At 45.1% G+C, this 12,820-nt stretch overlaps 1 protein-coding gene across 1 annotated transcript; it reads left to right on the plus strand.

Annotated features, from left to right (window-relative positions):
- Positions 1-419: 419 nt before the first annotated feature.
- On the plus strand, positions 420-12,528 carry Tma16 (translation machinery associated 16 homolog). Its single transcript, XM_057752267.1, has 7 exons — positions 420-553; positions 3,627-3,739; positions 5,273-5,310; positions 6,514-6,598; positions 7,568-7,716; positions 10,976-11,018; positions 12,062-12,528. Exons 1-7 carry the CDS (start codon positions 551-553, stop codon positions 12,291-12,293), a joined length of 663 nt encoding a protein of 220 aa, XP_057608250.1. The 5' UTR covers positions 420-550; the 3' UTR covers positions 12,294-12,528.
- Positions 12,529-12,820: the final 292 nt, after the last annotated feature.

Genomic DNA, 12,820 nt, shown 5'->3' on the forward strand with positions numbered 1-12,820 from the left:
TGTCAGACACGTTATTATCTCTTCAGAATATAAATTTCAAAGTACTCCTTAATGACCCTGTAGGTTTCATTGGAGTCTGCTGTTACAACTCTCCTTTTATCTTTCTTCTACTATTGGAAAAACGAAGGCTGATCTTCGACAACTCTGGGACGCAGCGCATGGCATCATTAAGACCTCTAGGGGGCATCCAGGTCCAGTGATGTTTTCTCCGGACAAGGCGCTGGCCCCTGGAGAGCTGCCTCCTGGCAGATGCTCAGCACGACCTTCCAGACAAAAACACGAGAAGAGGGAAATACGAGCATCCTCGGGCACGACTGCCATCTCTGGGCCAGTGTAACGACTGGAAATCCACGACGGACGGAAAAAATCAAGTCTGCATTTCCGGGGACGTTTTAGAGAACGCACTGGCCCCTCCCCTTCCGGTCTGTACCCAGCCGCTTCCCCCGACTCACGTGTGTTTGCACAGGGCTGAAGTTGGAGGTGCAGCGGCAGCAGCCCGTGAGGTGGTTGTGTCTGGACGCTCCGGGGCCTCGGTGGCCAGGACCTCGCCATGGTGGGCGGCGCGGTCGCTGGGTTGTCGCGGGAGGCTCTGGTTGGGTGGACGGGAATGGTAAACTCGGACCCGGGAGAGGCCGGGACGGGGAGCGGCTGCCTGGGCGGTGCTGGCCGTGGGTGTCTGTCCCGGGATACTAGAGCTTCCGCACCTCGCCGTGGGTGTCTGTCCCGGGATCCGAGCGCTTCCGCACCTCGCCGTGGGTGTCTGTCCCGGGATCCGAGCGCTTGGGTGTCTGTCCCGGGATACTTGAGCTTCCGCACCTCGCCGTGGGTGTCTGTCCCGGGATCGGAGCGCTCCCGCGCTTCCCCACCTCCCCTTGAGTGTCTGCCCCGGGATTGGAGTGATCCTGCCCTTCCCCACCTCGCCGTGGGAGTCTGCCCTTTGATCGGAGCGCTCCCGCGCTTTCCTATCTCGCCTTGTAGCGTGGTCCGCTTTCTCGTGTCTCCTTCCTCAAGAGGAAGCCCACCACTACCCTTGCATCTTCACTAATACCACATTTCTGGGTCCACCCACCTCTGCCCCTGGGCAGATACATATCCTCCTTGTCCTGGGCACAGCCCCTCACAGGGTGTATCGGTCCACAGCCCTTCGGTGGCCCATTCTGACCGCAGTCCTGCTTCTGATGTTGCCCCATTCCTCCCTGGCAGTGATTTTTTTTTTTGTCAGTATTTTCAAACAAAGTAGTTCCTTAAGAGTGTTCATAAAGCATTTATGTGTATACTTGAGTATAAGGGGCTCATTCACAGAATCATAATGTTATGTTTATAATTGATACTGTGTGGATTCGATTGAATCAGATTATAAGCTCAGGAGATTTTGTTCTTTGCATTAAATCTTGGTGGTTTTGTTTCTTTAACTTAAAATCTTTGAAAGCTGTAAAGCCATTACATAATTTCATGCTCCTCTTACACTGGAAATTCTAAGACTTTAAAAGAAAACTTGTGTGTAGTTATCCCAGTGCGAACAGGGAGTGACAGAAATGGAAGTGAGTCCTTTGATAACTTGAAAACTGTTAAAAACATTATACACACCTTGATGTTCTTTGCTATATTTTTTCTTTTAGTATTTGTGGCAGATTTCTCTCCGAACCCTGCCCAACTCTTGGAGTTGATATGTACAAAATCCTTAAAAGTGAGTCGTTGTGGGGCTGGAGAAATGGCTCAGTGGTTAGGAGTTTGTTTGCTGTGCAACTATGAGAACCCGCGTTCAGATCCGAGAACCCATGAAACACACAGGTGCACAGCCGTAGCCAAACTGTTCTGTGGTCAGAAATAGGAGGCTCGCTGGGTCTCCGTGGCTGCCAGGCTAGCTCAAAAGCATAAGGTCCTGCTGGGGAGAGAACCACCTCAGAGAAATAGAGGAGAGCGATAAAAGGGGATGCCTGATACCCTCCTCTGACCTCTGTGCATGCACAACACACACACACCAAACATACTTAAAAATAAAGCAAGTCACTAGAAACATCCTATTCTCGGAGGGAGGGGATTGCATGATACGTTAAATAGCCGACCACGTGTTCGCTTGATTATGTTTCCTCGAAAACTTCTTAATCCCTTTCTCATTTGCCCCTCTGTCCTCCAGATATATAGAGCCACACAAAAGGATATGTGTGCTGTGTTTTTATGGTTTTAAAGTTATTTTTTATATATAGCCAACTTCCAGTTACACCTTGGATTTCGGCCTTGTACATGTTGTCTCTGTTAAGATTTATGGAGAAATGTTCAGAGAACTGTCAGAAGAATGAATGCATGTGTGAATGAGGAATTGATGGACATTTTAATCACTTGGAGAGTTGTTTTGATGATTATTTTGAGCTATGTTTTCTCAAAGTAGAAGGAAAGGGGAGGGTTACAGACTGATGACCAGAAGGTACAGGCTCTGGTTTGGCTTGAGCTTCAGTAGGATGGGGTGGGAAAGCTGTGTGGAGGACGAGGGGTGTGATGCTGGAGAAGAGGGTCGAGAAGAGATTAGCATCTGTGCTGCAGATTGGGGCTGATCTCTTTACATAGGGGAAGGAATCTTACACTAGATTAGCACTGTAGATGAGAGGCTGTGTGCCTTCTTTGTAAAAAGGTCTAACAGATGTGTGTCCACAAAGCATCCTATGCCTGATCATGAGGGTTGCATGAAGGTAACTGACCATATTGGAAAGATTCAAGAGCTACCTTGCTTTTAGAGAGTGAATATTGTCCTTTTTTTCCCCTGTAGTGAACCCCCCCCCCACACACACACCCCGAGATTAAAATTATATGTATTCCTTTCTTTTCTGCAGCACTTAAGTTTTGGTCCGTAGACCACGGGGTGGGGGTGGCTTCCCTGAGTTTTTCTTTTCCGTGTATGGCTGGAGAGGAGAACAGGCTTTTAACCCTCAAAGACTCTCTGGGAGGTTGTGGTCTAACAAGGTCAGGGAGCCTGACTCCTTAACTGAACCAGGAGAGTGAACTATTTAGTTCTTATTTTGGGTTGTTGTTATACAAAGTCAAACCTGACTCAACTAATAGGTGGGCCAAAGTACAGGACTGCACAATTAAAAGCTAACCTTCAATGTATAATGTCTTTGAGGACTGGATTCTGACTGCCTCTCCTGGTAAGGCTTGAGTGGGAGAAATATTTTTCCTGCTGTGTGTGCTGGCTTTGAAGTGGTTTCTGTTGTTCCTAACTTCTTGGTTTGAACCAGCCAAGTTGGGTCAGCTCTGATTTTGCATGCGCCACTGTCCCATTCTTTTCCATATGCCACAGTGATGCCTGTTAAAATTCTATGTTCTTCAACATTAGAAATGCCCTAACTATAGCCAGTATTTCCAGCCTCGAGGCTCCTCCCTCTAGTCTCAGGACTTGCTGTAAGCTTGCACTGCTGCATTGGCTCCCCGTGTGGACTGATTGCATTGGAAATTTCTGAATAGATCACTTCTGTGATGATGACCATAGGGGAATGAAGACTGTCTGAATCTGTGAGATGTTTGGTCTAGCTCCTGAGTTCTGGTGTGTCTCTGACTCATTGTATTTCCTGAAGATCATTTTATGACTGGACTCACGTAATGTATTTGACTACATGTGTTCTATCTTTTAGCCTAAAGGACTGAAAGGAAAAATTGTAGGTCGAGAAAAAAAAGTCATCCATCCGTACAGTAGGAAAGCAGCCCAGATTACAAGAGAGTCTCACAAGCAAGACAGGAAGGAAAGGTAAGTGTCCAGTCCTGTTAGTGTTGTGCACTAGGGAAAGCTCCTCCATGCATCTACATGTCAGGCGTGTTCCTGAGTTTCCACCCCTGCTTTTCCTGTGCTCTTGTTCTGAGGTAACGGTCTTACAGAGCAGACCTAAAATGTAAGTGTCAGTAGCAGCTCACGGTGAGGATAGTGAAGAAGAATTAACACGGGTTGAAGGATAAAGAGGGAGAGCTTATATTTTCTATATCATAGGAGTCATGAAAGAGTCCCCAAGAGCTCAGTTAACATTTGAGCAGAGTTGGGAGGCAGAGGGAGGGCGCAGCTGCTAAAGGAGTTTCTGTCGTGCTGTGGTGCCGACATAACACAGGGAGCAGTGACGGTGTCGGTAGAGCCTTGGGTCCGGAGTTCAGAGGCTGGCTAAAGTGTCACAGGCTAGGGAGTGGTCAGCATTTGTGGGTCTGGTGGATTGGGACTAGGAGACTAGATCACCGAATGGGTGCTGTAGATTGGAGAGAGAACATAGCCGAGGCCCTAGTCAGCCTGGCATCTCAGAGTTGGCCAGGGTTTGGAGAAAAATCTGCCACGGATACTAAAAGGAAAAACGTACTAAAGAGCATCAAGGTGTTTTTAATCTTTTTAACAGATTTAAAGAATCTTGTTCTGGAAATTTTTTAATTTGCTTACACAGTTACAGGGAGAGAGGATCTGAGACTGAGGGGAAAGATATTGTAAAACTTCCATAAAGTTAAGATCAAATAGAAGCCGTTTCTGTTGCTTTGGCCTAGCCTTGCTGATCCAGTGAATGTAAGCGGTGTCCAGATAGTGGCTGGAGGAAACTTGTCCTCTTGTATTGCATTTTAATACCTTACCTAAGACAAAGCCTCTTTTAGTAAAGCTGGACTGTTTTAGTGATTTGGTTAGATGTTTCCTAGGAGAGATTGTGATGACATAGTCTAATTTTCTTTATTGCGGGGTAAGTCTCTTTTCTACATAAAGATGTGTATGGTGGCATTACTGTTTTAAAATAGTAGTTTTCAAATTTCAGGTGTTTATCATTTAGCATTTTTGTTATTCTTTTAAATATGATTTACTACATCTACAGAGTGTAATTTTTACTATTGCCCATATGTATATTTCTCAAACTTAATTTGACCTGAGATGCTCATATTAGAGCAGTGTTTTCTGCTCCAGGATTTCCCGCTCTGAAGATCGGCTGCGGGAGTGGGTTTGGTATTTCCAGGTGCTCTCCAGATGCTGCTGCCGGCATAGTGATAGCCCAGTTAGACCTTCGTTGGCCTGAGCAGTACTGGTCTTCTAGGCTTTCTGTAGTCACTAGCATGCTGAAGCAACGTTCTAGTGACGTCTTATTCCACCGATTTAAAAGATAATCATTCCATTCCATGTTTCTTTGTTGTTAAAATTGCCTTTTTTTATTACATATAAAAAATATCAAAGTTCTCTGGGAAGTTTTTCTTTCCGATATTTTTGACAGATTTCTAAGCCCCTGCTTTGGAAATTTTCTAATTTATATGCACCTTTTGGTTCAAGATTGAAGAATGAGAAGGCCTTGCGTCTCAACCTTATTGGTAAGTGGGTTTGGGTGCTTGAAATTCTGACTACATACAGTAGAGTAAAATTTTGTTCTAAACCAATTTCACTATTAATTTTATCCGATTTTTTAAAAAGCTGACTTAACTAAAAGAACACAAATGAACTGGAGCGAAGCACTTGACTTTCAGAGTAAATTGCTAGTACTCCATGCAGCTCAGCTTGGCAGAAGCTTCAGTCCTGTTCACGTGCACTCCTAGCTCATGTTTAACCCCCTCTTCCAACAACCGAGGTTATGAAGGGTGTGGCTGTGTTAGCTTGCTGCAGCTCATCCCTAAGAGAGTTGGTTTCTAAAGAGGAAAAGGTTTGCTTTGGCGTATAGTGGTGGAGGGACGGATAGCAGTGCAGAAGGCAGTGGCAGAGGGGGCGTGTGCTAGTAGAACAAGCTGCTTACCTCATCCTGGCATCTCAGTGATGTGAGAGTGCCCACTGGGCTTCACCTCTCAGAGGTCTCGTCATCGCCCAGTAGCACCAGGTGCTAGAGCACACGTGTTTAAGACACGGCCTCTGGGAAGACCCAGCTACAGCAGTAGCTTACATACTGTGGAGCAGCCGGTTCATGTTAGTAGGGTGCATACATGTTCATCCTTTTTCATCTCCCCCTTTAGCAAATACTGTTTCTATCATTGATCAAATTTTAAAATACTTTAAATAAGTTACATGTTTTGCTTAATAAGAACTTGGAATTTCCTATTCTATGAATCCATCTTTCCTCTGTTCCCTGATGTTAGACAGGAAATGTATGGGCCTGGAGAGATGATTTGATAGTTAGGAGGGTAGGCATACTGCTCTTGCAGAGTTCAGTTCCCAGAATCCACACAGGGAGGCTTACAACTACCTACGGATCCTGCTCCTTGGAACCAACACCCTCTTCTGGCATCTGGACGCTGCACTCATGTACCTAAACACACACACACACATTCACACATGCACATAACTGAAATAAAAACAGAATGTTTAAAAGGAAAGAAGAGTATGGAGAAAACCACCACTTCCATCCTTGTCTCTGTCTTTACTTCATTTCTGACAAATGGGTTTCATTGACTCAGCTACACAGATCTTTCTATTTAGAAATGAGATAGTTTTGCCTTGGTCTTAATGCTTTAATGTGGATGATTGTGAGGAAAGCCTGTGTCTACATGAAGTTTGTGGTGCTAAATTTGTTTGGTACTTATTTATAGGTGACAAACTTCGGTGGTTTCACGATCATCTGGATACAAAAAAAACAAGATATTCAAAGAAGGATGCCTGTCAATTAATTGAAAGGTAAACACAGGGCATATTGTGAACAAAGGGTCAGAAAAGAGAATCCCAGACTGGTTCTCGAGATAACTGTGCTCTGGATTTGCATGTGACTGGATGGGCTTTTTAACAGAAAGACTTGAGTTTGTGTCCCAGCCTGACCCCCTCTTAGCTTCCTAGGACTAGGGAGGCTTCCTGGAAAAACATTGTCTGCACTGCCCTGGATGTTAGGTTGAGGTGAGGTAGCATGGAAGTGTCTGCACTGAGAGATTGGTGTCCAGAAGGCCTCAGAGGTAGGGCCGGAAGCTGATGGGTGGAGGGGCCCACCAGTGTTTCCTGTGACTGGCATAGCAAGCTCAAGGCTAGTGTAACCGGTGCTGCAGGGACAGCTGGCTTTTAACAGCATTAGTGACCCTCTGAGGACATAGGGAGCTCTGGGAGGACTTTGCAGGAAACTTGTGCAGTCCTCATGCATATACTTCAGGTCACAGCCGTAGAATGAGGACGGCTGAGAAGGGGCAGTGGTGGTGCTGAGGACTCTAAGAGGCTGGTGGGACATCCAGGCACAGTACTGCCATCCTCTGCGTGCTTAGCCGTAGTGTAGTGGAGAGCTAGAATGCAGCGACGTTGGTAGGTAGAACTTAGGTATACAATAAGGAGAGACGCACAGAGAGAGTGGAATGTCACACTGTGTCCTGAGGTGGGGAGCTCAGACGATGAAGCAGGCATGATGTTAGTGTCTATGATGGGGGTGATGCTAAGGTTTGAGGAAGAAATCCAGTCAGTGATTCAGTGTGAGGGTCCTCAGTTCAGCAGACAGCCTACTGTGATTTGTTCACTGAAGAAATGGTTGGATTATTCATGAATGTGATCAGAAAGGCTGAGGAGCTGAGGAATTTGATTATGCTAATATTCAAAGGATAGGAACACTTGGGCACTACACTAAAATGAATTAATATAGACCTTGTAGCTCATCATTTTCATATTTTTCAGGTATTTGAGTCGATTCAGCAGTGAGCTGGAGCAGATTGAGTTGCATAACAGCATCAAGGACAGACAGGGCCGGCGTCACCACTCCCGGGAGACGGTCATCAAGCAGACGATGGAGCGGGAGCGGCAGCAGTATGACGGTTATGGCTTTGGTGGGTACTCTCTGACTCGTTTTGCCTTTTGAAAATAGAATCTGATTTATGATGGACTCCAGAAGTTCACTCTATTGATTTATCTTGAGTCTCTTCTGGCTTTATTTCCTTGTGACAGTGACAGCTATGACAGTTGATGTCTGTCATCTCCTGTGAGAGCTGCTTCTTCCTGGCACACACCCTGCTTGTCTTCTCCCATCTCCAGACAGCTGTCTCTTCTTCCCACTGTGACAACTCTTGCTCTCCAAGCCGCATTAAGACATTGTTAGCCTCTGGTCCACATAACTCATTCCTAAACATAAGTACAGCGCACTACCAGTTGGCAGCACTGACGATCGCTGGCCAACTCAGTAGGCTGAGCTGATGACCTTAGACTGGTGCCCATTCCGAGGTCAATACAGATAATACTGTCACAGTTTTTTAAAATAATGATTTTGTGACAACTTGTGCTGGAGAGGTTGTGGGGAAAAGGGAACACTTCTGCATTGCTGGTGGGAATGCAAGCTGGTACAGCCCCTTTGGGTGTCAGCGTGGCGATTTCTGAGAAAATTAGGAAACAACCTTCCTCAAGACCTAGTAATACCATTTTGGGTATTGCTCAGTTGTGCCACAAGGACATGTGCTCAACCATGTTTATAGCAGCTTTGTTTGTCGTAGCCAGAACCTGGAAACAACCTAAATGGCCCTCGATCGAAGAATGGATTAGAAAAATGTGGTACATTTACACAATGGAGTACTACACAGCAGAAAAAAATAACGACAGCTTGAATTTTGCAGGAAAATAGATGGAACTAGAAAACATTATTTTGAGTGAGGTAACCCGGACACAGAAAGACAATTATCACATGTACTCACTCATAGGTGGTTTTTAAACATAAAGCAAAGAAAGCCAGTGTACAAACCACAATCCCAGAGAATTTAGACAACAATAAGGACACTAAGAGAATTACATAGATCTAATCTACATGGGAAGTAGAAAGTATAAAAAGTATAAAAAGATCTCCTGAGTAAATCGGGAGCATGAGGACCTTGGGGGAGGATTGAAGGGGGAAGGGGAGAGGCAGGGAGGGGAACAGAGAAAAATGTAGAGCTCAAATATCATGGAAAAAAATAATAAAATCCAAAAAAAAATAATGATTTTGGCTAAAGCCTACATCTGTGTGGCTTAGGAAGCCAGGTGAGCGGCAGCAGAGTCTCCTGCAGAGAGGTATTCTGTCCCTCGCAGAGCTCGGCAGCGTTTGACGGTTGTCGTACCACTGTCTTCATTAGTGTTTCCTGCCTGGCCCTGGGGGCTTTGGTGTCAACGTATATTGTCTTTGTTAAATATCAAGTTTTAATACGAAGAGCATGAACATATAAGATCCCAAAGAACTCTGGAAAATACTAGAAACTGCAGTGTGTAGACTTCCCCTTCACTGCTAAAATGTGTTTCTTAACCTAGAATAAATTTTAAAAAAAGGAAAGCGTATTTTTCAGAACTAGGCACATTCACACTTGATCCCTGGACCCCACTGGAAAAGTGAACATCCTCATTTTCCTCAAGATAAAAATAAAATAGATGGGAGGGGGAAGTGATAAGGAGGGATGAAGGGCAGGGAAACTACAGCCTGGTTGTAAAATGAATTAATTAAAAAATAAACCAGGCCTGGTGACACACAGCCTTAATCTCATCCCTTGGAGGCAGAGGCAGCTGGCTCTCTTTGAGTTCCTGGCCGTCCTGGTCTACATAGTTCCAGAACAGCTTGAGCTATATAGAGAGCCACTGTCTCAAAAAATATAAATAAAAAAGAGGACATATTTCTCTGGTTCAAAAAGGTGAGGATTAGCTCAAAAGTCCGTGACACCGTACAAGAGTGGCATCAAGCTTCCGCTACTCCCGTGATGTTCATACACTTACTTCCTGTGAATATAAGATGATGTGTGTGTGTCTTTCTGTCGCTAAGACAAAATACCCTGGCAAAAGCAATGGAAGGGGGAGGCTTATTTTGGCTCACAGCATAAGCTGTTGTGGTGGTGAAGATACAGCTGTGGTGCTGTATGACTCCGGATCCACCATGGATGCTGCTGCTATGTGCTCCCTTTTCATTCAGTCTGCGACCCAGCCCAGGAAGTGGTGCTGCTCGGCACTCTTCATTGAGCCTGCTCAAGGTGCTGCCCTGCCCATGGGCATTCCTCGGCCCTTCTCCTGCTCAAGGTGCTGCCCTGCCCATGGGCATTCCTCAGCCCTTCTCCTGCTCAAGGTACTGCCCTGCCCGTGGGTATCCCTAGGCCCTTCTCCTGCTCAAGGTGCTGCCCTGCCCGTGGGCATTCCTCGGCCCTTCTCCTGGTCAAGGTACTGCCCTGCCCATGGGCATTCCTCGGCCCTTCTCCTGGTCAAGGTACTGCCCTGCCCGTGGGCATTCCTAGGCTCTTCTACTCAAGGTGCTGCCCATGGGCATCTCTAGGCCCTTCTCCCAGGTGATTCTGGATCAAATGTAATTAACAATTGGGACTAAGGACCACAGTTCCACCTTTGCCAACTTGACACCCAAACATTGCTTTAAACATGCCTTCCTCCTCAAAACCATCTTATGTTGCAGTCTTTAAAAATTCCAGTTCTCCTTAAAAGTCCCTGTCTGAGATTCAAAGTCAGTCTCTTAACTGAGCTCCCATGTGAGTTACAGGGTAACTTAAATTGTATTGAACTTGTTTGAAGTCCCAATAATTGTAATTCTTTTTAAACTTTTCATAGTTTTGAATGATGTGATTTTATTAATGTTAAATAATCTTTGAAATCCGGTAAATTCTACCCATGTGACATGTGGTGTGTGTTCAATAATTTGTCTTCCATAGCACTACATTATAAACACCTCATTTGCTGTGCTGACAGATGCACCCTATGTAACAGGCTCTGCTGTCTTCCCAACACTGAACTTCGTTCTTACGAAGCGTGGTGTTTGTGTTGACTGTAGCAGCTCTTTGAAGGTGGTTTTTTTTTTTTTTTTTTTTGTGGGGGGGGTGGGGAGACAGCTCAGCAGTACTAACCACCAGTTCAGGTGCTCACAAGTGCCTGCACCTCCGCTTTAGGGGTTGTCACGCCTCTGGACTCTGCAGGCACCTGCACGTCCGTGACATACACAGTCACTTTTACACATACATTTACAAAGGTTTTCTTCTTGTTAACATCAGTTACTGTGTTGTATGTGCAATAACAAGTGAAAATACAGCAAGCAATTCAGAAAGAAAATGTCTAATGGCTATTACTTACATTCTTTTCCAGAGATCCCAGACATTTTAGACACTAATAATCTGCAGACTTTTCGGTGAGTTTTTGAGATCCTTTGAAGTTTCCTATGAAATACATAAGTCATGAACTCCCCCGGGTGTAGATGTTAGTAAAAACGAAAGTGGAGAGCATTCTGTAGGCATTCCTCCCTGCAGCTGCTGCTGGAGATGTTCCTTCCCCTTCCCAGAACAGTAGGACAGTAGAGATGTCTCTTCTCCCCAGTGCAAATTTTTATTTCTTGAAGCTAAATAGCAAGAACAGAAGAATAAAACTGACGCCAGGGCAAGAGTCCCTGAGAACCTCTGGTCCATGGCTCTGATTCTGCCCTGGTAACCATGGAGACTGCTGAGCTGGAAAAACAGATTTCTGCTTCTCAAGCACAGATTCTGCTTATTAGAAAATGTTTTTTATTAGTAATTGTGGTCTTTACTAAAGCATGTTAGGGAACGTTTTTCCTTCTGTTCCTCTGAAGAGGCAGGCAGGACTTTTCCCGTCTCTTCTTCCATTCTCTTCTTCCCTTCCCATTCCCTTTATCTCAAATAAACTCCATACTCAAAAAAAAAAAAAAAAAAATGAACAAGTTAGCGAATGAATTTTATAGAATTGAAATTAGATAAATTTATATCCAGGCCATACTCGAAAACAAACTGCTCCGTGTTTCTGAGGCAGTGTATTCTGCCTCTTCCAAAGCCAGGGGAGGAGATGAGCTTAGTGTGTGAGCATTCCTGCTCTGCTCTGCAGGCCAGCCAGCTGCAGTGCGAGAGAAGCCACCTTCACTGACGTAATTCTAACTGCTGAGGGTCTTGAGACTTTTTAGGGTAGGGAGAAGAAGGGAAGCTCAGAGCCTACGATGTGTGTGTGCATATGTGAATTCTAGAGTGTAGGGTTCTGTGCAGGCAGCACCAGCGTAGCAGTAGTAGCAAGTCCTGGGGCTTGGGCTGTTGCGTGCCCCACCTCATGTGAAATCTATGGGTGTGAGGTCTTCCTTCCTTCTGCAGGCAGAGTTCCAAACCTGGCTGCCCTGCTGTGCTATCACTGCCCTCCGTGCTACACTCTTTTTTTTTTTTTTCCTTTTCCTAGGGAATGGGATTTTGATCTGAAGAAATTGCCAAACATCAAAATGAGGAAACTTTGTGCTAATGATGCAATTTCTAAGAAGCACAAACAGAAACCCATTTTAAATATAGACAAAGATTTAGGGGAATTAGATCTAACTGGGGACCCTGGAGACTCTGAAGATGGGAAATTGGAACCAACAAGTGAAGCAAGTGAGTCTGATGAAGAAATGACCCCGGTGCCTGCCTGCTCTTAGTGAAATCCCTTGAGACCCTCCTGTCCTTCTCATTGGTTATGCTGCATAGTCATGGGGGTGGGGCTGCCGAGATGGCTCAGCAGGGGCCGTGCTGCCAAGCCTGACTGCCAGTTTGAGTCCCAGAATCCATGGTTGAAAGAACAGATGCTGTAAGTTTTCTTCTAACTCCACATGCACACCATGGCATGTGTGTGTGTGTGCACACAAATAAATTTTTAGTGATTATTTATATGTATTTGCTGCTTAACTCATTCTCAAATAAGTCATTTGCAGTTTCAAAATAGGTTTATGATTTTTAAGAATAAAAGTTTTCTTTTTCTTTAAATTGCTTTTCAAATACAGAGATTGTGTTAATCTACTTTTCATTATAGCTAAATACTTGGGATTGGGAACTCAGCTGAGACTAAATAGGAACCGAGTGTGGTTGTGGAGAGGCTTCTCTGTCTGCATCACATCATGGCCACAGCGTCATTGATGGAAAGCGAGACAGGGTGTGCAGCAGGGACATGAGCCAGCCATTCCTACCT

The sequence above is a fragment of the Chionomys nivalis genome, chromosome 20, assembly GCF_950005125.1.
Source record: "Chionomys nivalis chromosome 20, mChiNiv1.1, whole genome shotgun sequence".
NCBI classification, from domain to species: Eukaryota; Metazoa; Chordata; class Mammalia; order Rodentia; family Cricetidae; genus Chionomys; species Chionomys nivalis.